The 24,122-nt window shown below is 44.2% G+C and overlaps 1 protein-coding gene and 1 non-coding gene across 3 annotated transcripts in view; one reads left to right on the top strand and one right to left on the bottom strand.

Annotated features, from left to right (window-relative positions):
- Atxn10 (ataxin 10) overlaps positions 1 to 24,122 on the bottom strand; it is a 134,968-nt gene extending 110,846 nt beyond the window's left edge. Inside the window, exons 1-2 of one of the 2 annotated variants that reach the window (XM_031351775.1) lie at positions 23,806 to 24,122; positions 3,179 to 3,370 (exon numbers count right to left, since the gene is read on the bottom strand). In XM_031351775.1, coding sequence (XP_031207635.1) covers positions 3,179 to 3,370; positions 23,806 to 23,921 — 308 coding nt within the window. In that variant the 5' untranslated portion in view covers positions 23,922 to 24,122. Of the gene's footprint in view, positions 1 to 3,178; positions 3,371 to 19,885; positions 19,979 to 23,805 lie in introns of those variants that run through there. The other variant, XM_031351782.1, reaches the window with a different exon arrangement.
- LOC116082900 lies at positions 12,655 to 12,839 on the top strand. The gene has a single exon (XR_004115520.1). It is a non-coding gene; the product is annotated as a U2 spliceosomal RNA (small nuclear RNA).

Here is a 24,122-nt window from a genome sequence, read left to right as displayed (position 1 = left end):
TATGAACATGGTGGAGCATGTGTCCTTATTACATGTTGCAGTATCTTTTGGGTTTATGCCCAGGAGTGAAGACCACATTCCTAAAGAGAGGATCCTGATTTGTCTGGATTAAATTTGAGAACGATACGTTAATCCCGAGTTTCCAAATGGCCACAGTCATTATAAATGTGACAAAAGACACTCTCTCCTCTTTCCCCCAGGTCCAGGTGGCCAATCACTGCCCTAGCCTCTTCTCCCAGGCAGTCAATGAGAAAGAGCACAACACTTGCTCTCAGGAAAGAGGATGCTCACCCTGCTCTACTCTGTGGATAGTGGGACACTGTGCTTGGTTAAATGCTGCAAGGGGGCTGCGGGGAAGAAATCAAAATACAATTTCATGATATGAATCTTATTTAATGAAATTCAAATTTCAGAGTTTAAAAATGTAATGCAAATATGCTCACTCTTTTCACACACTGTTTGGTTGATGTCACATTAGAATAGAAAAATTGAGAAATGTGACAGAGACCCCAAAGCTTAACTACCTATTAGCTGGCCCTGTACAGAAACAGTAGAGCGACCCTAGCAGCAATAGCCGTGTTTACATGCAACGCTAGCTATGCTGGGTACTTCCTGAAATATCACATGACTCAGATCTCAGACTCTTGCTTTGCTGTATATATCCCATGCCATACAAAAGAGATCTTGGCTTTAATGGCATGTTATCTTCTGAACATGGACTAACAAAGAAACACACACACGCACACACACACACACACATACACACACACACACACACATACACACACACACACGCACACACGCGCACACACACGCACACGCGCACACACACACACATGCACACACGCGCACACACACATACACACACACATACACACACGCACACACACACGCACACACACATATACACGCACACACACACATACACACACACACACACACACACACATAAGGATGTTTCGATCTGAATCCTGACTAACTCAGAAATATTGGCTTTAGTTAAAACTGCTAAGTTCCCACTGTAATCTTGGTTGTATTTCTGACTAAAAATGTTTTTCTAGGAACTAATGCCTTAAACAACTGGAGTTTTTCAGAAATCGACAACAATAATAATATAATAGTAGAAACCAAACCAAAAGAAAAAAAGCTTAGTGCCCTCACCTTTTTATTTTCATGGGTGCCAACCACAGGATGCGCAGTGAGAGCTAACCGTGACCATGTGCACTGCCCTTGCCCTGATGACCAGGGCATAGACTGAATAGTTCCCGTCACATAGCATTTGTTTTCTAATGCTACAATTTTTATAGTAGGCATCTATTGCTCAGAAGATAAAACACACAATGTCCAAAGCAGACAGCAGCAGCAGCGGCGGCGGCAGAGGCAGAGGCAGAGGCAGAGGCAGAGGCAGAGGCAGAGGCAGAGGCAGAGGCAGAGGCAGAGGCAGAAGCAGCACATGTTCACTATCCCACTCATCCCTCAGCTATGGAGTCTTGCCTACCAGTCACTCCCTGTTACCATGTGAGAAGGGAAAGGTGATACCAGAAGGGCTTCCTCATGTGCACAGGGTCCCATGTCCAAGCTGAGTGACTGACTACAAGAGGGTGGTAGAATCACAGACAACAGAGCCATGGCAAGGGCTTGCTTTCAACATGAAGCTCCCTGTGTATCAGTCAATGACTTCAGGACAGGTTATTTCACCTCTCCAAGCCACAGTCTCTGCCTCTAGAAAGCTGGAAGGAAACTGTAGTTCACTATTCTTCCATTTATCCCAAGGATTAAAGCAAGATACTGCAAGTAAAGCACCTAGGCCCAAATGTGCTGCCAGAGCTTCTCTCCTCCCCAGGGAGGCCAGCCCAGCAAAGATGTCCACATGCAGGCTCTGTTCTAGGCCTCCTGCCCTTTCTGATCTGGAAAAGTACAAATGAAACTGGCAACTTCGCCCATGTTTCCAGAACATTAAGTTAGGTTTTAAAATTCTGGTATTGGGGCTGGTGCTCTTATCTCCACCCACCTGCTCTGGCTGCAAAGGATCCCACACCCTATCTGCACTCCATGAGTACTCCATAATACACACATGGCAGTCACGCAGGCACATAAATAAAAATAAATCTTTAAAAAGGTTTTAAAAATTAATTAGCTAAAAAAGCAAAATAATAACTATTAATTATGGTTACTTCTATCCATTTCCTGCAAAGAGATGGCAGGTTTGTCTCAGCACTTAAAACAACTCCAACTTTTTTTCTTCCTTCCCTTTCATCTTAAAAATCTCATTAATCATATTAAAGCCTCAGGTATAAGACTGTCTAAGCAGCCATGGGAATCAAATGTCTTCTGGGCCAGCTCAACGTCACCCATCACAGCAGTGACGGAGAGCCTCGAGGGCCCTTTCTACATACAAATCCAGGAAAGAAAGGTGAGTGTTCTGCTTATAGCTTCTGACTTCATTTCAAATAAAATATTCTAAAACAAATTTTTAGTAAGAAGCCTGTTTCACAAAAGCAAGAGGAAAAGCCAGGCATGGTAATGTACGCCTTTAATCCCAGCACTTGGAAAGCAGAAGCAGAGGGATTTCTAAGTTCAAGGCAACTTTGTCTGTAGAGTGAGTTTCAGGACAGCCAGGGCTACTCAGAGAGACCTTGTCTTGTGGGGATATCAGGGGGAGAGCATTGCACAAGAGGAGAGAAGTTCAGCTCTGGGTATGAGAACTGTACAAAGCGAAGGGCAGCAGAGAGCACCCTCTGCTCCGAACTTAACACTTCTCAGAAACACATACAGCTTAGGACGGAGGGAAAGCGCTCGGAGCTTTAGAGTCTTAAGATAGATTACCACAGAAAACTATGAAATATTCTTGCTCAATGTAAATACAGGGTCACTGAAACATTTGCAATTAAAAGGGGGGTCAAGAACTAAATGTGAACGTGGACTGGCAGAACCTAGAAATATAGAACTAATGCCAAATTCAAATCACTCTTACATGAAGAATTAAATACCTCAAAACAAGTTACAAATCGAACAGAAAAGCTGAATAATCCCTCTTGTTAAACAAGAGAATACAAGAAACAGGGGTGTTTCCCTGTAGACGTAAAGGACAGTTTTGTAAAGAAAAAAATGTGCAGCACTATAAAGCAAAAACATCAACCAACATTTAAGAAACGCTCAGAAGAGCGCGTGTCACTACCTGATTGAATTCTGATTCACAGAACACTCTATGCAAGCATTCCGAAGACATCTGAAGCATTCAGTGATTAGCTGAAGACTGGAAGCCAGGTGCTCCACTTGGGAAGGGTCCCTGCAGGCCAGTTCAACAGCATGAGTAGACTTCTTTAAGATATCCAAGACTCTCTGGAAGATCGTTCTGGGGGCTGTTTCCCTGGAAGAAGACAAGGTTGTTACAAACTAGAAACTCGGGAGGAAGAGGAGGGAGAGAAGGAGAGAGAGAGGGAGGTGGGGGAGACAGAGAGACTTCCAAATGTCCCATTCCCAAAACTACCTACTCCAGAGGCAGGGGAAGCTAGACTGGTCTGTTCTACCTCCTTCATTATGAAACAGAAGTTATGGGCTGCAGTGTAGGCTGCGTACCTACTATGTGTGGGGCTGCTGTTAGTTCTTACATGTGTTTTCTCACTCTGCCTTTGAAATAATTTTAAGATCAACACTATCCTCTCTCTCCATTTTACAGGAGATATAAGGAAAGGAGTTGCTTGCCCACATCCCTTGGCCAATAAATGCCACAGTCATAATTCCAACTAAAGTTCTCTGATCCCAGTACTTGCATCCCCAGGACAACCCAAATCCAGCCCAGAAGAATTAACTCTCGCTTATGGATCTGCCACTACCCAATATGGACACTTCACCCAGTTATGGGAAACAACATTCTGGAAGGACTGAGAGGACAAGCAAGTATGTCATCCACTCCATAGATTCAGGAAGCCAGCAAGAGCTACAGCAAAATTTACACATGAGAGGGAGGGACACAGGGAACAGGAGGGGCTGTAGGGTGCCAGCAAATGACCTACAGCTGTACTCTCAGGCACTGAGTCTTCACACGCCTCTGTCATGCCAGAGTGTAGCCTACTACCATTCTATAGTTTGACAGGTTTCTGGTGCAATTTGGTACCCAAATGAAAGCCAATTTCCTCCCCATAAATCCTCTTAAGAAACAGCAATCTGAGCCGGGCGGTGGTGGTGGTGGTGGCGCACGCCTTTAATCCCAGCACTTGGGAGGCAGAGACAGGTGGATTTCTGAGTTCGAGGCCAGCCTGGTCTACAGAGTGAGTTCCAGGACAGCCAGGGCTACACAGAGAAACCCTGTCTTGAAAAACAAAAAAAAAAAAAAACCACCAACAACAAGAAACAGCAATCTGCTTTTAAAGATAGAAGAAACTGCCATGTTGGACGTTTAAGACACCCTCACAGACAGTCTTGACCATCTGAGTGTTCTCCATTCTCAACGTAGAATCACAGGAGTAAACGGGACCACAGAAACTACAAACTAGGAATGACCCTGTGCTACCTGGACATCAATCACCAAACACACAGCACAAATGTTCCCTCCCTCTATAGGACCAGGGCATGATTTTTGCTATGAACTTCAGCACCCTGGCTTCTTGTGTACTTTGTGGCATCTTTCAGTCTTACAGAGACAAACATTCATGCTTTCTTATGCAGGGGCCTTGGATAAATCCAGAGGCTGATGTATAGCTCATGTTTTACAGCAGTGGGAATCCCACATTGCCTGGATTTTATCCTCTCTCCAGTTTCCTCACTTAACCTCTTGGACATAAATAGGGACCAGACTCAGGGCCTCCCACATGTTAAGCAACTGACCTTGTCTATTTTTTTTTTAAGGTATCTGAAATCTGTTTCAGGAAGAAGGCAGGGTATTGAATGATTAAAAACTGAGAACAGCTGGGGAGTGGTGGTGCACATTTTTTATCCTAGCACTTAGGAGACAGGCAGGAGGATCTCTGTGAGTTTGAGGGCAGTATGGTCTACAGAGCAAGTTCCAGGACAGCCAAGACTATACAGAGAATCCCTATCTACAGGAGAAGGTGGGGCAGGACTGAGAAACACTCACAAAAATGTCTGTGCTCCACCCTACCCCACCAGTCAAGACTGTTTCCAAATAGGTTATAAAACTTTGGCCCAGTATTTCAGTGACTTAGTAACCAAACAAAAATGTGAAATCCACCTGCCTCAGCAACTGTATCAAAAAACTACATATGTAAGGCACTTATGCTGACAATACTGTCATAAAAAATAAAATAAAAAAAGAAAGAACAAAAGAAAGGAAGAAAGAAAGAAAGAACAAAAGAACAAATGAACAAACTTTTACTTACATTCTCATATTAAAGATTACTAAATATACTGGGAAAAAAAAAACCCAAGAGTTTGTAACACAGTGAAGAGCAGAGACACCAGTGCCCACAATCAATAGTCTTCCCTTGACCACTAAGCCATTCCTTGATCTCTTACCATTCATTTTACTAGAAACTGACATCTGAAGCAGCATGAGCTTTGGAGCAAAACTGCAGGTACAGATGAAAGAAGACAGTTATTTTTGAGGATAATGGTGTTTTCTACATTGTGCAGACCATAGAACTGTTAAGTTCATGAGCTAACCTACAAATATAATTCCCAGTGTTACATGTTCGGATGTCATGAATGCACTGGGCCCTTATTATGCTTTAATAAGAAGAAACGGGCTGGTGAGATGGCTCAGTGGGGAAGAGCACTGACTGCTCTTCAGAAGGTCATGAGTTCAAATCCCAGCAACCACATGGTGGCTCACAACCACCTGTAATGAGATCTGACGCCCTCTTCTGGTGCGTCTGAAGACAGCTACATTGTACTTACATATAATAAATAATAATAAAAAAAAAAAAAGAAGAAATAAAATTAGCTGAACTTAAGACCCATCAAAAGACTCCCAAAATCTACATAACTATAAATAGCTTCTACACAGGAAGCTCACATTACACATCTGTCAGAAACAAAATAAGTTGTGTTTGTAAAACAGAGGAAACTAACTTGGAGCATGATCACCGTCAGGCTCTAGACCCATGGCTTTTGGAAGGCACCACACACACACATGCACTTCCAAACTTCCATGCCTCTGCTTGATGGCGTTCTCCCAGCAGACTACACTTGCCACCCTGTGCCCACCCAGGACTTTACCACCCAGAATTACTTGGCATGTAATTCTCTGTCTTATCCCAGATGCAGAAACTTGAAGAACAGTCACCTCATAAAGATGGGGCCCTAATGCAGATAGATGTCTTGTGATTCCTACTTAGCATATTTAATTTCTCCTTCCCCATTGGTTACTAAAACAGACCAATTTGTAGGCCAAATTTGCTGTATTTTAAACTTCCTGAAGACAGAGAATATGTCTTAAATGTTTGTTTCCCTTAACAAAATCTGAAAAGGAAAAAATAAAAACCATCCCATAGTCAGATGGCAAGTAGCTATGGATTCCATTAACCCTATCCGACATAGCACAAGCACTAGATGAAGACAGATGAGACTGCTTTACTGGATGAGGACAGGACATTCTTCATTCTTCACAACAGTGAAAGCATAGCCTCGCCCACTTCTCTCCCTCCTCTACAGCCTTGGAAGAAAACTACTTGACATTACAGTTCTGCAAAGCCTGTGTCCACAGTGAAGACAACATAATGCATCTAAATACGTAATGATTAACGACAATGAAATAGCTGGTAAAGATCAGTCGTTCCCATATTACAAACATTATTAATAATAATTGCTGTCAGTCCTACTTTAGCCACACTAACAAAAATATTCACAAAGGCTTTAAGGAGCTTAGCTACTTCATGGCAGAAGGCAGAGTGCTTCTGAAGACGATTAAACTTCAGCCGTTAGACGTTCCTATTAGAGAGGAATGCATACCCTGAAGACAAGGTATAAATGAAATGCTGTATTAGAGGACAAAAAAATTCCTTTGAGTTACACAAAAGGTAAAGTTTCATTTCCTTCAAGTTCCAACACATTTGTTGGTCTTGGCAAGTCCTGTTCAAGGAAAATTAAAGAAAACTACCTGTGCATAGATGTCGCAGGTTAGACAGGCTTAATACACCATCTATACACACACTTTACAGTTAATTTCTCAGTGGACCTCCTACTGAAAAGGAACTAACTGCTAGACATTGAAACTACAACTAAGACTATCACACTTGTTTAAAAAATTATTCTTAACACCTACCACTACATTAAAAAAAAAAAAGCTGGCTTATGTGTTTAGAGTTTTTTAACTGTTGTTGCTTAGAAAATAATTGGAAGTTCATGGATTTTTTTTTAATTGCTAGTTGTTATATAAAACCATAAAACCTTGCCTATCTATTTGATATGGCTGATCAAAACCAGAAATAAAAAAATTTAAATGATCAACTGCCACAAGAAGCCTACAGCAAAATTCTGAAACCTGGGGCTAGAGAGATGGCTCAGCAGGTAAGAGCACTGACTGCTCTTTGGAAAGTCCTGAGTTCAAATTCTAGCAACCACATGATGGCTCAGAACCATCCGTAATGAGATCTAATGCCCTCTTCTGGTGTGTCTGAAGACAGCTACAGTGTACTTACATATATTAAATAAATAAATCTTTAAAAAAAGAAAATTCTGAAACCTACCTTTACCAAGACCACCCTGGCTCGGGTGGCCCCTGACAGCCCTAACCAACCCATTTTGCTAGGTCACAACAGTTGTGTAAAGAGCGTCTCAGCAAATATTTTAGGGTCTGACAGCCAGAAACTCCCCCAAACAACTTCTCAACTCTGCCCTTTAACAGAAAGGCAGGCTTAGATGACACTTATGACTATGGCTGGACTCAAATACAACGCTACTGTGCTAAGGCTGGAGAGGCAGCTCACTGATTTTAAATGTCTAATTGTTCTTGCAAAGGACTGGAGTTCATTCCTGGCATCCACATCAGGCTGCTTACACCCACTTGTAACTTCAGATTTAGGGCATCCAACACCATTCTGCTTGAGGACAGTAGCACTCATAAACACAGGACCCCGCCCCTCCCCACACACACACCTATACTAATTTAAAATGAAATAAATCTTATTCATAAAATAAATCTTATTCACGGGGTTGGGAGGCAGTAGTATCACACGCCTTTAATCCTAGCTCTCAAGAGAGGAGAGGCAGGTGGATCTCTAAGTTCAGCCTGGTCTACAGAGTGAGTTCCAGGACAGCCAGGGCTACACAGAGAAACCTTGACTTGAAAAACTAAAACAGAACCAAAAGCAAACAAAAAACCAAACCAAACAAACAAACAAAACCCTTCTATTATGGCCAAGCATGTGGCTTACTATGCTGTAATCCCAGCGCCTGGGCAGCAGAGGAAAGAGTGTAACAAGCTACAAGGCCTACACAGCAAGACCTTGTACAAGAATAGTCTATAGTAAATATCACAATTTAAAATTCACCTAACTTTCAGGTGTCAGCTACCTGAACGTAAAAAGCACCCTTCACTCATGGGCCATAATAAAACAGGTGGTGGGCCAGGTATGGCAACTCCTGTCTTACTAAGGTTCCTAACATACCACAGTCTTCTCTCTCCCAATCCCCCAACAGCATGGTTTCCCCTTTCCCACTATCCTCATCCCAGGTAATTTCTTATTAGAGCAAATGTAGCTCAACTGAATCATGTAAATAAAAGACGACGACTGAGCAGCAGGGAAACGAAAGAAACTCTAGAGCAGACACTAGGACCGAGGAAGGAAGTGTGCTAACAGACACTTAGGCAAGCATAGTGCTGACAGTGAAGATGTGAAGGGGAGCTGGCCTACTCCACCATTGGGGGGAGGACTTTCTGTACAACTGTGACCCACAAGGCATGCATAAAAAGCAGCTTCGGGCAGACTTAGAACAAAAAGGCTAAACCCAGAAAACTTTGGGGGAAAAAAAGATTACATGTAAGGGTCTGGAGACATGGCTGAGCAGTGAGCACCTGCTGCCCTTGCAGAGGAGGACCTAAGTTCAATTCCCAGCATCCTCATGGTGGCTCACAGCTACCCAAAACTCCAGCTCCAAGAGATCTGATACCTTCTCTTGACTTCCACTAGCATCTGGCACACACACACAGCACATAAAACACATAAAAGCAAAAAACCGCTCACACATAAAATAAACCTAAAAAAAGTTAAAACAGTATATGTAAAACATTACTAAGAATTTTATTTAAAAAAAAAAACACAGTTAAAAAGTAATATTTGAGAGGCTGAAGAGATGGTTCAGTGATTAAGAGTACTTGCTGCTCTTACAGAAACCCCAGGTTCAGTTCCCGGCACTCATAAGGCAGCTCACAACCATTATAACTCCAGTTCCAGGAATCTAATAGGTTTTTTTTTTCTGGTCAACTCAAGCATCAGGCATACATGTAGTACACATACATATATGCAAGCAAACACTATTACACTATAATAAATCTCTCTTTAAAGAGGCAATATTTGAGTACAGAAATAAGGTGGTGGGGGAACCAACTATACATCTTCCTGGAGAGTCTGCCAGGAGGCACAGGCACAGCTGAGGTCCTAGAAAGTCAAGGACTAGGATGAATGAAGCCCCATGAAAAACAAACGACTTCTGCAGACCAGAGGTGAGAGAGAACAGCAATGCAAAATCATCATTGACTGAGGAGACTTGGGGCAGTGGGGTGAGAGCGTCAGACTAGCATTTAAAGGGTTCCTTTGCTTCCTCTATAAAGACCTGACGGTGTTGGCAAGATGACTCGGTGTGTAAGGTGCCTGCCACCAACCCTGGGACCCACTTGGTAAATGGAGAGATTTGAATCCTGTAAGTTATCCATTGACTCCACAATGGAACATACAGTCACCACATATGCACACATACACACACACACACACAGAGATATTTCATTATATATAATGAAATTTTTTTTCTAAAGAGCTCTGTCATAGGAAAAGAAACTGAAGACACTGTAAGGGCAGTTACATAGGCAGAAACCAGATTTTTTTCTCTCTCCTGGGATTCAAGGCCTTGTGCAGGCTAGGTAATAGTAAACAGAAAGACAAGACTCAGTTTCATTAAACCTAACCAAAGTGACAGACCTCCACAATGAAAACGCTGAGGTATATAAAAGACAACCAAAGATACTCAGACCATGAAAACACCTCCCATGTTCCTGGATAAGCAGAATTAATATGAGGAAAATTACTATACTACCAAAATTAATCTATATAGTCGATGCAATACTCATCAAGATCCTAATGTCCTACTTCACAGATCAAGAAAAAACAACCCAACAATCTACATGGAACCAACCACAAAAGACGACAAATACCCAAAAGAAATTCTAAGAAGAGAGAAGAGAGATGGAGATATTTCAGTTCTTGATCTCAGATTAGACTACGGAGCTATAGTAACAGAACAAGGGCCTGGAAGTAAACAGAAAAAAACCAACAGCCACCTTCATTTCAACGAAGGTGGTAAGGCACACGGAGGAGAAGCTAGCTCCTTAACAAAACTGACAAAATGCGACATCTACCTGCAGAAGATCTACAAAATCTGTAAAAATTAGATCTGCATCCTTTACTCTATACAAAAGTCAACTGGAAGTAGATCAAATACCTTAACTAAAACCCAGAACACTGGGACTAAAGGGAACAAGGACAAATGGTCAACACCTAGCACAGCAACCAGCCCCAAGAATCCACAAATGGAATTTCATGAGGTTAAAAGTTTCTACACAGGAGTAAAAAAACAAACTATGAGCAGAGCCAACAGCCCACATAATGAGAGAATATCCTCACCAGCTTTACTTCAGAAGTATTACAAACAGCAAAATTAAACCCCAAGAATACAAAACTGTCACTTAACAAATAGCTAACACAAAAATGAATAGATAGTTCTCAAAAGAAAAAAATATAAATGGCCAATAGCTAAAAGGTTCAACATTCCTACTTATAAGGGACCCCTACTTATAGGGAAATAAAAATTAAAAGGATTGAGATGCTTCACTCCATCAGAATGGCTATTATCAAGAAACCTAACACAAATGTTGGAGAGGAGGGAAAAGACCCCTTATTCACTGCTTGTGGGAGTGCAAACTGAATACAACCACTATGAAAGTAAGTCTGGATATTCCTCAAGAAGTTAACAATAGCACTCCCACCCCTCCCCAGGCAGTGGGCAAAGAGGCACTCAGTTGGTAGACACTCAGGGGCAGAGCAGATGGCAGTCCTCTGTTCATCCAAAGCTGGTTTATGCCTAGAACACATAAAAATCAAAGCCAGGTAGAGCAGCTTGGGAGGAGGAAGACAGACAAAGACCCGCTGACCACCATGCCACCCATGAATCTGTGCTCAGCACAGGCTGGCTGTAGACACTCACTTGCTACCATGTGGAATGGGGATGTCACCCACGGACCCACCAGTTTAGTGGGGCCAGTCTGCTACAGGAGCCAACATAGTGTGCAAGTATGTGGTGGTCAGATGGGCGAGAAAGAAAAGTGGAGCAGCTTAAGCATTATGAAGAGAGATGAAACTAGAGAGTGAGGGTGCAGAGGAGTAGCCCATTGAGAGTGGCCAGCCCCACCACCTGGGGCCATGGTGAGGTCTCAGCCAAGTGCCCACTCAGGGCCATATCTGAGTCTGTGACTACACAATAGTGGCAAGGGTTGGTGTTGATGTCTGTGGCTCATATTACCACTAGAGAACATGGGGATATCCTTGGTCAGGGCAGTTACCAGGGACCATCTAAGGGGCTGTGCAGAACTGGCTCTGCCCCTCACTAGCTACAGTGCTGTGGAAAGTTGGCCCCATCTTTCACAGGTTGCAGCACTTGGGAAAGCAGGCCCTGTACCTCACCTGGGCAACAAAGTGGAGCTGGCCCTGACTGACAAAGGCCCAGTGAGCCAGCCAAGAGTGTGAGAGCAGAAGAGCTGGCCCTGCCTTCTGGCAATGGTGGCACTGGGTGGCCTAGCTGGAGCAATGCTGTAGAGCTCACTCTGGTGGAGTAGATAAGGGGGAGTAGGGCTCTGAGTGGGCTCTGAGTTGGCACACCCCAAAATCTATATCATCTGCGAATGATTGGGATACATGAAAGGGCCAGTCCTCCTGATTCAAAACTGCAGGGTCTCCATGACACAGGGCAACAACAGGATAACCAGGGCAAGTCCTGATGAGGATCCAATATATCTGGAAGCCACATATCCTGAGCCAGACCAATGACTCACTGCAGTGAACATTTGCAAGTAAAGATGAGTGGATAGAGCAATATACTGTGAGACACACTGTGAGACACACTGTGACATGCTACAGCTTCCATGATGAGTGTTTTCTATTTTGTGTGTGTGTGTGTGTGTGTGTGTGTGTGTGTGTGTGTGTGTTTTGTTTTGGCATGGAGTTTGCAAGGGCAAAGGGAGGACATGAGGGGATGGGAAAATGAGAGGGACTGGAGTGCATAATGTGAAATTCAAGAAAGGAATCAAAAAAAGTTTTTTTAAAAAAAGTTAAAGATAGCACTAACATATATCCCAGTTATACCATTCCTGAACATACACTGGCAAAAAAAAAAAAACCATACCCCACCAGAGGCACTTGCATATTCATAATACCAAATCCATCAGCATATGTATAGTACTATTCAGCTGTAAAGAAAAGTAAAATGATTGCTTCTTGGTCTTTTGGCTAAGATCCAGCATAATATCCGCATCAGTTTAGTAAATGATATGTCCTTTAACTGAGGACAACATATTAAATGGATTTTTGAAACAGAGATGAAAAGCTACTTTCTCCATCCATTGCTACTGACCTCTCAGAGGTATTGTACTACCTGAGAATAGGGTACCCCCTTCAGGAGGCATTACAATTCTTGAACTAGGGACTGGAGAGGTGGCTCAGTGGTCAAGAGTATTGGCTGGCTCCTCTTCCAGAGGTCCCAAGTTCAATTCCCAGCAGTTACATGGCAGCTCACAACTTTAACTCCTGTTCCAGGGGATCTGACACCCTCACACAGACAAGCATGCAGGCAAAATATCATAAAAGTACATAAAAATGAATTTTAAAAAATTCTTAGCCAGGCAGTGATGGCACATGCCTTTAATCCCAGCACTTGGGAGGCAGAGGCAGGTGGATTTCTGAGTTCAAGGCCAGCCTGGTCTACAGAGTGAGTTCCAGAACAGCCAGGGCTATACAGAGAAACCCTGTCTCAAAAAAATTCTTGAACTAAAAACAGTGGGTTTGCAAGCTGGGTGATGACGGTGCATGCCTTTAATCCCAGTACTCAGAAGGCAGAGGCAAGCAGATCTCTGTGAGTTCAAGGCCAGCCTGGTATTATACATTGAGTTCCAGGACAGCCAGAGCTACACAGAGAAACCCTGTCTTGAAAAACAAAATAAAGCAAAATGAAAAGTGGGTTTTCAACTTATAGCTAACAGTCTTGACTTACTATATTAGAAAAAACACACCTGAAAGTAAATTTTTTAAAAGGAGAGGGAAAATGAAATTTGCAAGAAAATTAATGGACCTTGTAAGGAATAGTAGCAAGGTGGCCCAAGCTCAGAAAAGAAAAACTACCTATTTTCCCTCAAATGCAGATCCTAGCCTATCTGCAAAACAGGTTAAAGGTTGGAAAAGGCTGGAAATGGAGAACTAGAAAGGGTAGTATTAGGTGGTGAAGAAAGATGGTGTCTAGGCAGCTTGGGGTAGCACACACCTTTAACCCCAGTACTCAGAGGAGTACAGGATCTATCAGAACTTGAAGCCAGCCTGGTCTACATAACAGGTTCCAGGCAAGCCAGGGCTACAAAGTGAGACCCTATCTGGCCTGTTTCAACTCCAGCCCAATTATGGCAGATAATGTGAATTCAACTATCTGTGTATTGAAGTAGCGAGAACCATCTTTCCGTTCCAACACAACATGAGTTAGTCCTTTGAAGCAGTGACTGTAAAAGTTGGGCTGTCTGGGCTGGAGAGATGGGTCAGCAGTTAAGAGCACTGACTGCTCTTCCAGATGTCATGAGTTCAAATCCCAGCAACCACATGGTGGCTAACAGCCATCTGTAATGAGATCTGATGCCCTCTTCTGGTGTGTCTGAAGATAGCTACAGTATACTTATATATAATAAATAAAATCTTTTAAAAAAAAAAAAGTTGGGCTTTCTTTCCTTGAATTGACTTATTCAGAAAAAGTTATTTTTATTCATTTTTTAAAATTTATTTATTTATTTATTATGGTTTTTTTGAGATAAGGTTCCTCTGTGTAGTACAGGCTGTCCCGAAACTAGCTCTGTAGACCAGGTTGGCCTTGAACTCAGTGATCCACCTCTCAAGTGCTGGGATCAAAGGTGTAAACTACTACTGCCCACCACTATTGCCCAACCAGGAAAAAAAAGTGATTTTTTAAAATTATTATGAGGGGTTTGGGGGCTTTATTGTGGGTTTTTTTTTCCTTTTTTCCAATGCCTCAAGTTTAAGTTTTTAATTTTTTATTTATTCTCTCATATATTACATCCAGACCTAAATTTCCCCTACCCAGCTCCTCCCAGTCTGTGCATCATCAAACTCCACCCCATCCACTCCTCCTCCATTTTCCTTCAGAAAAGAGCAGGCCTCCCACAGATATGACCAAACATGGCTTGTCAAGCTGCAGTAAGACTAGACACAAACCCTCATATCAAGGCTAGATGAGGCACCCAGTAGGAGAAAAAGGGCCCCAAAAGCAGGCAAAGCTTCAGAGACAGCCACCACTCCCACTGCTAGGCGTCCTGCAAGAAGGCCGAGCTACACAACCATACATCTATGCAGAGGACTTAGGGCACACCCCTGCAGGCTCCCTGGTTGTTGGTTCAGTCTGTGAGCCCCTATCATCCCAAGTTAGTGATTCGGCAGGCTGTCCTGTGGTGTCCATGACCCCTCTCTCCTACAATCCTTCCTCCCTGTCTTCCACGGGAGTCACTGAGCTCTGCCTAATGTTTAGCTGGGGGTCTTTGTATCTGTCTCCATCAGCTGCTGGATGGAGCCTCTCTGAAGACTATTAGGAATCTTTTTCTTTTCTTCTCCTCTCTCCTCTCCTCTCCTCTCTCCTCTCCTCTCCCTTCCCTTCCCCTCCCTTTCCTTCTCTTCTCTTTTCCCCAGCATGTCTGGTTCTCCCCTAGGTCTGGGCTATCCAGCCTCTGGTTCCTGGCCCTCTAGGCACTCTAGGCAGTGTCTGGGATGGGCTCCCTCTTGTGGTGTGGCACGGGTCTCAAGCTGGACCAGTCATTATTCATTGGTTGGCCACTCGCACAATTCCTGTGCCATCTTTACCCCAGCACATTTTGCAGGCAAGACAAACTATAGTTCAAAAGGTTTGTGGCTAGGTTGGTATCCCAATCCTTCCATTAGAAGTCTTCCTAGTTTCTGGAGATGGCCGGTACAGGCTCCATATCCTCCATTATTAGAGTCTTACTGGGGCCGCTCTCATAGATTCCTAGGAGTGTCCATTGCCCTAGGTTTCTACTTTGCCCCTAAAATGACCCTCCATCCTCCTCCCCATATAATCCCTCCTGTTCCTGTCCCCCCAACACCCCAAAGTCTACCCACAATATCTATTCTATTTCCCCTTCCCAGGGAGATTCATGTGTTCCAAGGGGAGGAGGTTTGTAAAGAGAGATTTTTTTCTTGTTTAAAGAAATATCAAATTGTTCTATTATAATTATTTAATATGCAAGTTATATTGTTGTTTATTTGTTTTTTTAAAAGATAGGTCTGAGCTGGGTGGTGGTGCATGCCTTTAATCCCAGCACTTGGGAGGCAGAGGCAGACGGATTTCTGAGTTTGAGGCCGGCCTGGTCTACAGAGTGAGTTCCAGGACAGTCAGGGCTACACAGAGAAACCCTGTCTCGAAAAAAAGGAAAGAGCACTCACGCACGGCTACCACTTATCTAGTCTGTGGCCATCAGAGAGCCTGGTTCAGCTAGCTGAACAAGAATCCCAGCGGCCTTCGCCTTTCAGTATCCCTACTCACAGATCACCGACCACACCCTCGAGTCCAGTGACCACTACAAAACACCGGAGGAATGGAGGCCTCCTCAGGGTGCTGGCGGTCACAAACATACCCTTATTTGCTTTGCTCAAATTCTTTCCTGACTACTTCATCCACTTAAGATAACTGCTGAGAGGTGGCCTCCTGCTAAGCACTTCTGTATTTTGAAGCTGAGTCAGACAGAACACCTTACCAAATAGCTCCATGTGGTATTCCAGCTCATGGCATAGGTAAAAATAAAGGAGACTGCCATCACACAATCCTTTTTATAGAGGAACTTGATGTTCTCTCAAACAATTGAACTGAATCATGGCTGAGTCAAAGTGCCACATGGCATCTTCAACTAAGCTGATGACTTGTCTGGGTTTTTTGTTTGGGGGCAACTTGTTTTGTTCTTCTGGCACATCAAAGACTTGCTGGCCACAGGCTCAGTACAGTAATGTTTAGGGAAAACCCATGTGTATGAGTGTACATAGATAAACATTTATTTTTTACTCTTGTGGTATCCTGACCTCTGAAGGGCTTAATCTATTTGCTTTCTTCATGAAAGTTAGTCAACATATTTATGCAAGCAACTCAAAATCTCCCGTCATTTTCTATCCTTTGAAAGTAGCCATTTGTCACAGTGATGTTTCCTATACATTCCTAACTAGAGTCTCTCTTCTGTGCTTTTATTCTACATATAAAGGCTCAAGAAACCATAAAAATAAGATGAAATGCTCATATGTGCTAGATGTGAATGGGAGAATTGGGAATACAGAGTCATGTAAGAATCCAGCCTCCGAGTTAACTATGTGCTTTTAATACTCTGTACGGTCTTGAAAAGAAGCAAAAATACAGAACACAGGCCTACAGATCAAAAGGATTTGCACTACTATTCATCATTTCTGTGCCACTCTGCCCGAGTACCTAACGAAAACAGCCTAGGATTTCTTTTGGCTCACAGCCTCAGAGGGTATACTCAGCTCTACATGCTTGGGTGGAATATCCTGTTAGGAGAAGCATGTGGCAGAAAAGACAAGAAAAGGAAACACATGAGAAGACCAGAGCATGACATAGCCTCTAGGGCAGCAGTTCTCAACCTGTGGGTGGCAACCCCTTGGCAAACCTCTATCTCCAAAAATACTTATATTACAATTCATAACAGTAGCAAAGTTACAGTTATGTAGCAGCAACAAAATATTTTCTGGTTGGGGTCACCACCCCATGAGGAACTGTATTAAAGGGTCACAGCATTAGGAAGGTTGAGACCTCACTGGTCTAGGGTCATATCCTCAGTGACCTACATCCCCCAATAAGGCCCCACTTCCTACTGTTTACACTTCTCAATAATGCAATCATATTTTGGATTCATCAAATGGGAGTGATTTTGTACTCAAACCTTAGCAACATGAGACATGAAATGGTAAATAAAGCATGAGGGAAAATCACAGTGTAGGTATACAAAGAAAGAAGGCTCCAGACATTTGTAAAGTTAATGTCACAACACTGTACTATTTCTTTGGTACACACCGGAAGAAGCCAAACATTGCTCATTTTACTATATGAACTATAACCTGCCCCACAAAACTTGGCAAATACCTTAATCTTCACTGTCAAATCGACTGGCTCTGGAATCACCTAGGAGACACACCCTAGGCCTGTCTATGAAAGTCCCTTCAGAGAGGATAAACTGAGGAGAGACCAGCTGAGCAACAGCCATCACCCCACCTCCACCCGGCTCCTCACTAGGTCCTACTTGTGCCATCATGAAATGACAACATGACAACCTCTATTCAGTGAGTCAAAGCCTTTTTTTTCTTTCTTTTTTTTTTTTTCTTTTTGGTTTTTCGAAACAGGGTTTCTCTGTGTAGCCCTGGCTGCACTGGAACTCACTCTGTAGACCAGGCTGGCCTCAAACTCAGCAATTCGCCTACCTCTGCCTCCCAAGTGCTGGGATTAAAGGCCTGTGCCACCACTGCTCAGAGAGTCAAAGTCTTAAGTTGCTTTTTGTCAGGCATTTGGCCACAGCAAAGAGAAAAGCAACAGTGTACATGGTTAAACAAATAAATATATAACATGGCACCCTAAACAGCTTTTTAGTGTTAACAGTAATTGTCTAACACTGTGTACTGGCTGGTTTTGTGTGCCAACTTGACACAAGCTGGAGTTACCACAGAGAAAGGAGTCTCAGCTGAGGAAATGCATCCATGAGATCCAGCTGTAAGGCATTTTCTCAATTAGTGATCAAGGATGGGAGGGCCCATTGTGGGTGGTGCCATCCCCAGGCTGGTAGTCCTGGGTTCTATAAGAAAGCAAGCTGAGAAGCAGGGCGGTGGTGGTGCACCCCTTTAATCTCAGCACTTGGGAGGCAGAAGCAGGCAGATTTCTGAGTTCGAGGCCAGCCTGGTCTACAAAGTGAGTCCAGGACAGCCAGGGCTATACAGAGAAACCCTGTCTCAAAAAATAAATAAATAAATAAATAAATAAATAAATAAATAAATAAATGAAATAAAGAAGAAGAAAAGAAAAAGAAAGCTGAGTAAGGCAGGGGAAGCAAGGCAGTAAGCAGCACCCCTCCATGGCCTCTGCATCAGCTCCTGCCTCCAGGTTCCTGCCCTGTGTGAGTTCCAGTCCTGACTTCCTTTGGTGATGAACAGCAGTGTGGAAGTGGAAGCTGAATAAACCCTTTCCTCTCCAACTTGCTTCTTGGTCATGATGTGAACGTTTGTGCAGGAATACAAACCCTGACTAAGACACACTGTTGAGTGACTTTTTTCTCATTGAGGCTTATCCTCGATGCTCTTTTCAATTCAAAGTTCACTAAGCATCAAAACAGCCTAGGCACCCTGCCAGGAGATGCCCCAAAGAGGATGGTTCCTGCCCTGAAAAAGAGTGCTATCCAATAGGAAAGGACTGATAGGGAAAGGGAACTAATGAACTATCAAGGTAGCCTGGTGGATAAGGTAACAAACCTGAAAACCTGAGTTCAATCCCCAGGACCCCCATAGTAGAAAGAACTCAATCATACAGCCTCTCTCGCCCCTCAATAAAAGTATAACAAGTAAAAAGGGCATTCTATTACAAAATGAAGAGACAGACAGTGAGAGAAGTTCACACTGTAACACCTTCCTCCTCTCTAAGCAAGTCAGTATGTTATAAAAATTTACAAGGTGTAGCCTAACAAGATATAACTTCACACACACAAACTGAATGGGAGCATTCAACTGAACCCAAAAAGCCAACGTGCCCACAAAGCAAAATCCTGTAACTGAGGACTGGGTGACTGGATGACAAGGGCTAATGTCCCCTGTCCGATGTGGTGATCAGAAACTCTATGTGGTTCACAAAACCAGGACAGGTCTCCTCTGCATGTGAAGATAAAAAAGACCGGCAGTCGCTGAAGGGAAGCAGACACTGCAGGCTACACGGGCAGCCATATCCAGGAGGAAGCACACGGAGCGTCCCAGAAAGGACCTGCTCAAAGATGGTGGCTGCCCAGTAACAAGAAACCCACATTGCCAATACTAGTACTGTCTAAACTACCAACAGAATACCTGCTTGTAAGCCAAGATCACCAGAATGAGACACAAGAAAATATAAAACTTTCACAGAGGGAGGAGTGAGTTCAGAAAGGAGACATGGAAGAGACTTCCTGCTCAATGAAAGGTATTGAGGTAAAGGTTCACAAAGAACAGTAGCCACAGGAAAAACTGACTACTGCCTTCACTATTCCCAACGACCACTAACAGCTGCGTCCTAACACTGTAACCCTAGGCTATACGGAACTAAGTCCTAGGGCCCAAAAGAACACTTTGGTCTACCAAGGTGGCTCAGAGGGACGAAAACGCCTGCAGTCAAGCCTGACCATCTTAGCTCAGTTCCAAAGACTCACATGGTACGAGGAGAATGTAGGCCACAGGCAGTGCAAAAGGGGAGTCTCGGGGACTCTATCTACAGAGATACTCGTGGGCTCTCAAGCAGGGAACCAAGGGGCAAAGACGGCAGTTACTACGACACAAAGAACATCAGTTCTGGGCACCCTGAGAACCCAGAGGTGAAGAAAGGATCTAGAACTCTGGGGCCCACTTGGATGTCTCAGTACTACAATGCCTAGTGCTACCATGGAAAAAGCACTGTGATAGCCCTTGAAGTAACAAGGGAAATGGAGCCAAGAGCTCAGACCCCTTAGCAACAGGGTGCATCCACACTGCGGGCTGAACCCAGGGTAAAGTCCAGAATGGCAGCTAGGACCTTACCCTAGGAAAGCCGCAGCAACAGAACAATAGCCTGTCTGACGGTGCTCCTCCTAGCACTCTTGGACACAAGCTGCTATCTTGACTGGCAGAGTAGACAGTCTCAAACCACAGAAGACCTAAGCAGAAGAGCAGACTAAACTTATGACAGGCCTCAGTCCACACCTGGACCTAGCCAGCCAACATCTGGATCAATGATCAACCAATAGGCTAATCAACTACTTAGGCCATGTGCTTCCAGAAGGATAAGTTAGATACAATCTATGTGTTTCCTGGGGAATTAAGCCTCAACTGCCTGTAGCAGTTACCAGCCCATAAGTCATTCTTATATTGGCTGTCTTCTCAGCCTCTGGAAACAACACCAGCAAACACTGGCTGGCTAGCATAGAGAAAACGTTCATCAAGCAAAACCCACAAGCACCAGATTGCTCACAGGGTTAACAAGCACAATACCCAATCCCTCTACTTTTCTTACAGCCAATTTTACTATGTATTTTTTTTCCTTTTTTCTTTTAGTGTATATGTGTGGGGACGTGTATGTATGGGGGCGTAGATGGGGGTAGGGATACAAACTAATGAGCAAGTGAGCAAGCAGGTGGGTACATGTGTGCCCTGGTGGATATATGGAGGTCTATGCTGGCTACTTTGTGACTTGACTAGTTTTTTGGAAGAGATGGAATCTCAGTCAAGATAATGCCCCCACTAGACTACCCTATAGGCAAGCTTGTGCATTTTGTTGACTGATGATTAATGTGGGTGGTGCCACCCATGGGTGGGTAGTCCTGGATGTCTAAGAAAGCAGGCTGAGCAAGCTATGAGGGATAAGCCAGAAAGCAGCATGCCTCCATGGCCTCCATGGCCTCCAGCACAGTTCTTGCCTTGAGTCTCTGCCCTGGTTCCCACACAGGACAGACTGTGATTGACTGTAACAGACTGTGTAAGCTGAAATAAAGACTTCCCTTTTATCACAGCAATAAAAACTTAAACTAAGATAAGGTCAAAGGGCTACTTTTAGAAACATTCATTTCCACCTCATTTTTGAGGAGTGAACTCATTTCTGCAGTGTTGCTAACTGGCCCACAAGCTTCTCAATGATTCTCCTATCTCTGCCTCGCATTTCTCTTGGAGTGCTAGAATTATACACACTACCACATCCAATTTTACCTAGTTTCTCGGGATCAAGTGCTTTTACCCACTGAGTCTTCTTGCCAGCCCAAAGTTTACTACTTACATTTTTTTTTTTTTTTTTTTTTTTTTTTTTTTTTTTTTTTTTTACCAACAGTAACACTTGAGTAGAAAAGGCTAAAGTCCTTCAGCCACACTCAAGTGAGTTCTTTAGGGGACTACTGGTAAAACGGGAAATTAATTTACAGGCAGAAAACTGCAATATAACCCAACAACCCATCTAGATATGGCCCATTCCCTGAAAAGTTCCCTCTCTCCCTGCTAATCCCAACCTCCATTGACAACCACTGGTCACATGTGTATTATCACTGACTAGCACAGACTAGTGTATCAGGTTGGTAAAAAGTATGTTGTGACTGGCTCTCTTCATTCAGGGTTTCTGGAATTCTTCCATGTTCTTCGGTATCAGCTGTACATTTCTTTTAATTTTAAAAGTTTTAAACAGTCTCCTGATGATCAACACTTAAGTTGCTTCCATTATTTGATCATATCAGTTAAGTTGCTATGAGCGTTCTTTAACAAGGGTTTTGTGGACGCACGTTTTTGTTTCTCTTAAGTAATACCTAAAGCCACATCAGGTCTACATTTAAGTTTATGAAGACATGCTAGTATGCTCTCAAAGCAGGTACATCTTTTATAATCCCACCAATAACATATAAGAGTCCCTGTGGTCCCACAATCTCTCTCACAAAACGCTGATGCTGCCATTTTAAATGTAGCCGTACTAACCAGCACACAGAGTTTGTTGTTGCTGTTTGGAGAGGTCGCAGTTGTTTTGGTTGGTTCTTAAATTTTGTGTTAATCTTTATGTGGATAGGTGTTTTGCCTGTGTGTTTGTGTGTATACCCATGCCTGGACCAAGGAGACCGAAGAGGAACTGGATTACAGACAGAGACCAGAAGGGAACATCAAATCCCTCAAACTGGAGTTCAGATGGTTGTGAACCACCTTACAGGTTCTAGGACTCAAACACTGGTCCTCCCGAAAAGCAAAAAAAAAAGCAGCAACTCCTCTTAACCACTGCACCATCTTCCCAGGCTTTCTCCTGGCTCTGGGAGGCAGGACCTTTACTGTGAATCTCTTCCACAGTATGTTTACACAGCACTCCCCTAATGTGTTTGATGAAAGGAATTATGTCACATTTGTTTTTGTCACCTCAGCCCCCTGCAAAGGCTGTCTCATAGTACTCAACATATGGTTAATGATTAAGGTATAGGTCTTAAATGGTATAGACGGACCCAAGCATCAAATCAGCCAACATTATTTCCCAGAAGTATCCCGCTGATTAGCATCCTAACCACAAGGCCAAGCAGCAGCACCATGGGGTCTTCAACTCGGGTTAGATATACACGCTTCTACTGTGTCTGTCTGCAGAAGGGAAAGAGCTCAGACCAGTACATTTTGTTGTCGTTGTTGTTTTTATTTGTTTTTGAGATATGGAAGATGTCGCAATGCTGACTGGTCCAGCCTCAAACTCAAGAGATCCACCTGCCTCTGCCTCCTGAATACTGGGATTGAAGGGCTGTGCCACGTGACTCACCTAAGGCTATTTTTAGAAAAAGTTCTTGTAACCACTGAGCCTACGTGCTTCCCCCCCCCCCCCCACCACGTTCTCTGCCCTTTGTCCACACTCAGGGCCTGTTTGTTCTCTCCCGGGCTCTGGGTCCTCTCACAATACTTGGTCCAGGGGAGATCATTACTGTTAAGAGAAAATACTAATGTTTAATTCTAGGCGTCAAGCATGTCCTAAGGATGTAACTAACATGCATAATCTCATTAAATCCTCACTACCACTCAATCAAGGAGGTCTCAGCGAACCTTGTTTTCCACTAAACAGACAGAGAAACTGCAGCACAAATAATAACAAAAATCCATCAGGAACTGACAGCCTCGCATACTTCTGTTTAAACATGTTTATTTCATCTCAGCATCGAAAACAGGCACCATAGCTCCCATTTTGTAAGGCTAGAAATAAAAGGGTTAGAGGCAACGCTGTGCTGTTAGAGGCAACGCTGAGCAGATGTCAAGACGCCAGTCCAGAGCTGCAGGCTCCTGGACAAATCTCCCTTTAGCCCAGTGGTAGGAGCAAGCCTGAACACGCCTTCCCCGGCCACCGCCCTCGGGGCCCCGCCTGAGGAGCCGAACCAACAGCTTCCTCACTGCCAGCCTGGGGACCAGTGTTGCCATCGCCTGCCCCTCTCGGAGCCCGGCCAAACCTTCGTCCAGAGCAGGCCTAGGCGAGCGCAACAGAGCCACAAACCTGAGCGTGGGACGAGCCGGTCCGGCCCGCCGCCCCGCCTCGCCCGCAGCCCGGCCCAGCCCAGAGCCCTCCACGGTTCCCCTTCCTCCTGGGCGGCAGCCCCCGCACAGTTACCGGTTACGCTGCTCCTTGAAGAGTGCCGTGAGCGCGCGCAGGGCCTCCAGGTCCTGGATGGGCGCTGGCACCATGATGCCCGACAGTCGGGAGGGTGGCATCCTGGGCGCCGCCATCTTGCCACTCGCTCTTAGGCCGAGCCCGACGAGGCGGAGAGAAGAGCGAGAGAAGGGGAGAGAGACGACAGGCGAGGTGATGGAGACGCAGTCTGCACAGCTCTGGCTTCCGCAGCCCGCGTCACCCAGATCCCGTGGTGCTGCAAGGCAGAGAGCGCGAGACTAGCTGCTTGGCCCCAGGCGAAGAGGACAACGCGACGC

This window comes from Mastomys coucha, unplaced genomic scaffold, assembly GCF_008632895.1.
Source record: "Mastomys coucha isolate ucsf_1 unplaced genomic scaffold, UCSF_Mcou_1 pScaffold11, whole genome shotgun sequence".
Taxonomy (NCBI): Eukaryota; Metazoa; Chordata; class Mammalia; order Rodentia; family Muridae; genus Mastomys; species Mastomys coucha.
Note: the sequence above shows the minus strand (reverse complement) of the source record. Positions and strands in the feature narration are given on the sequence as shown.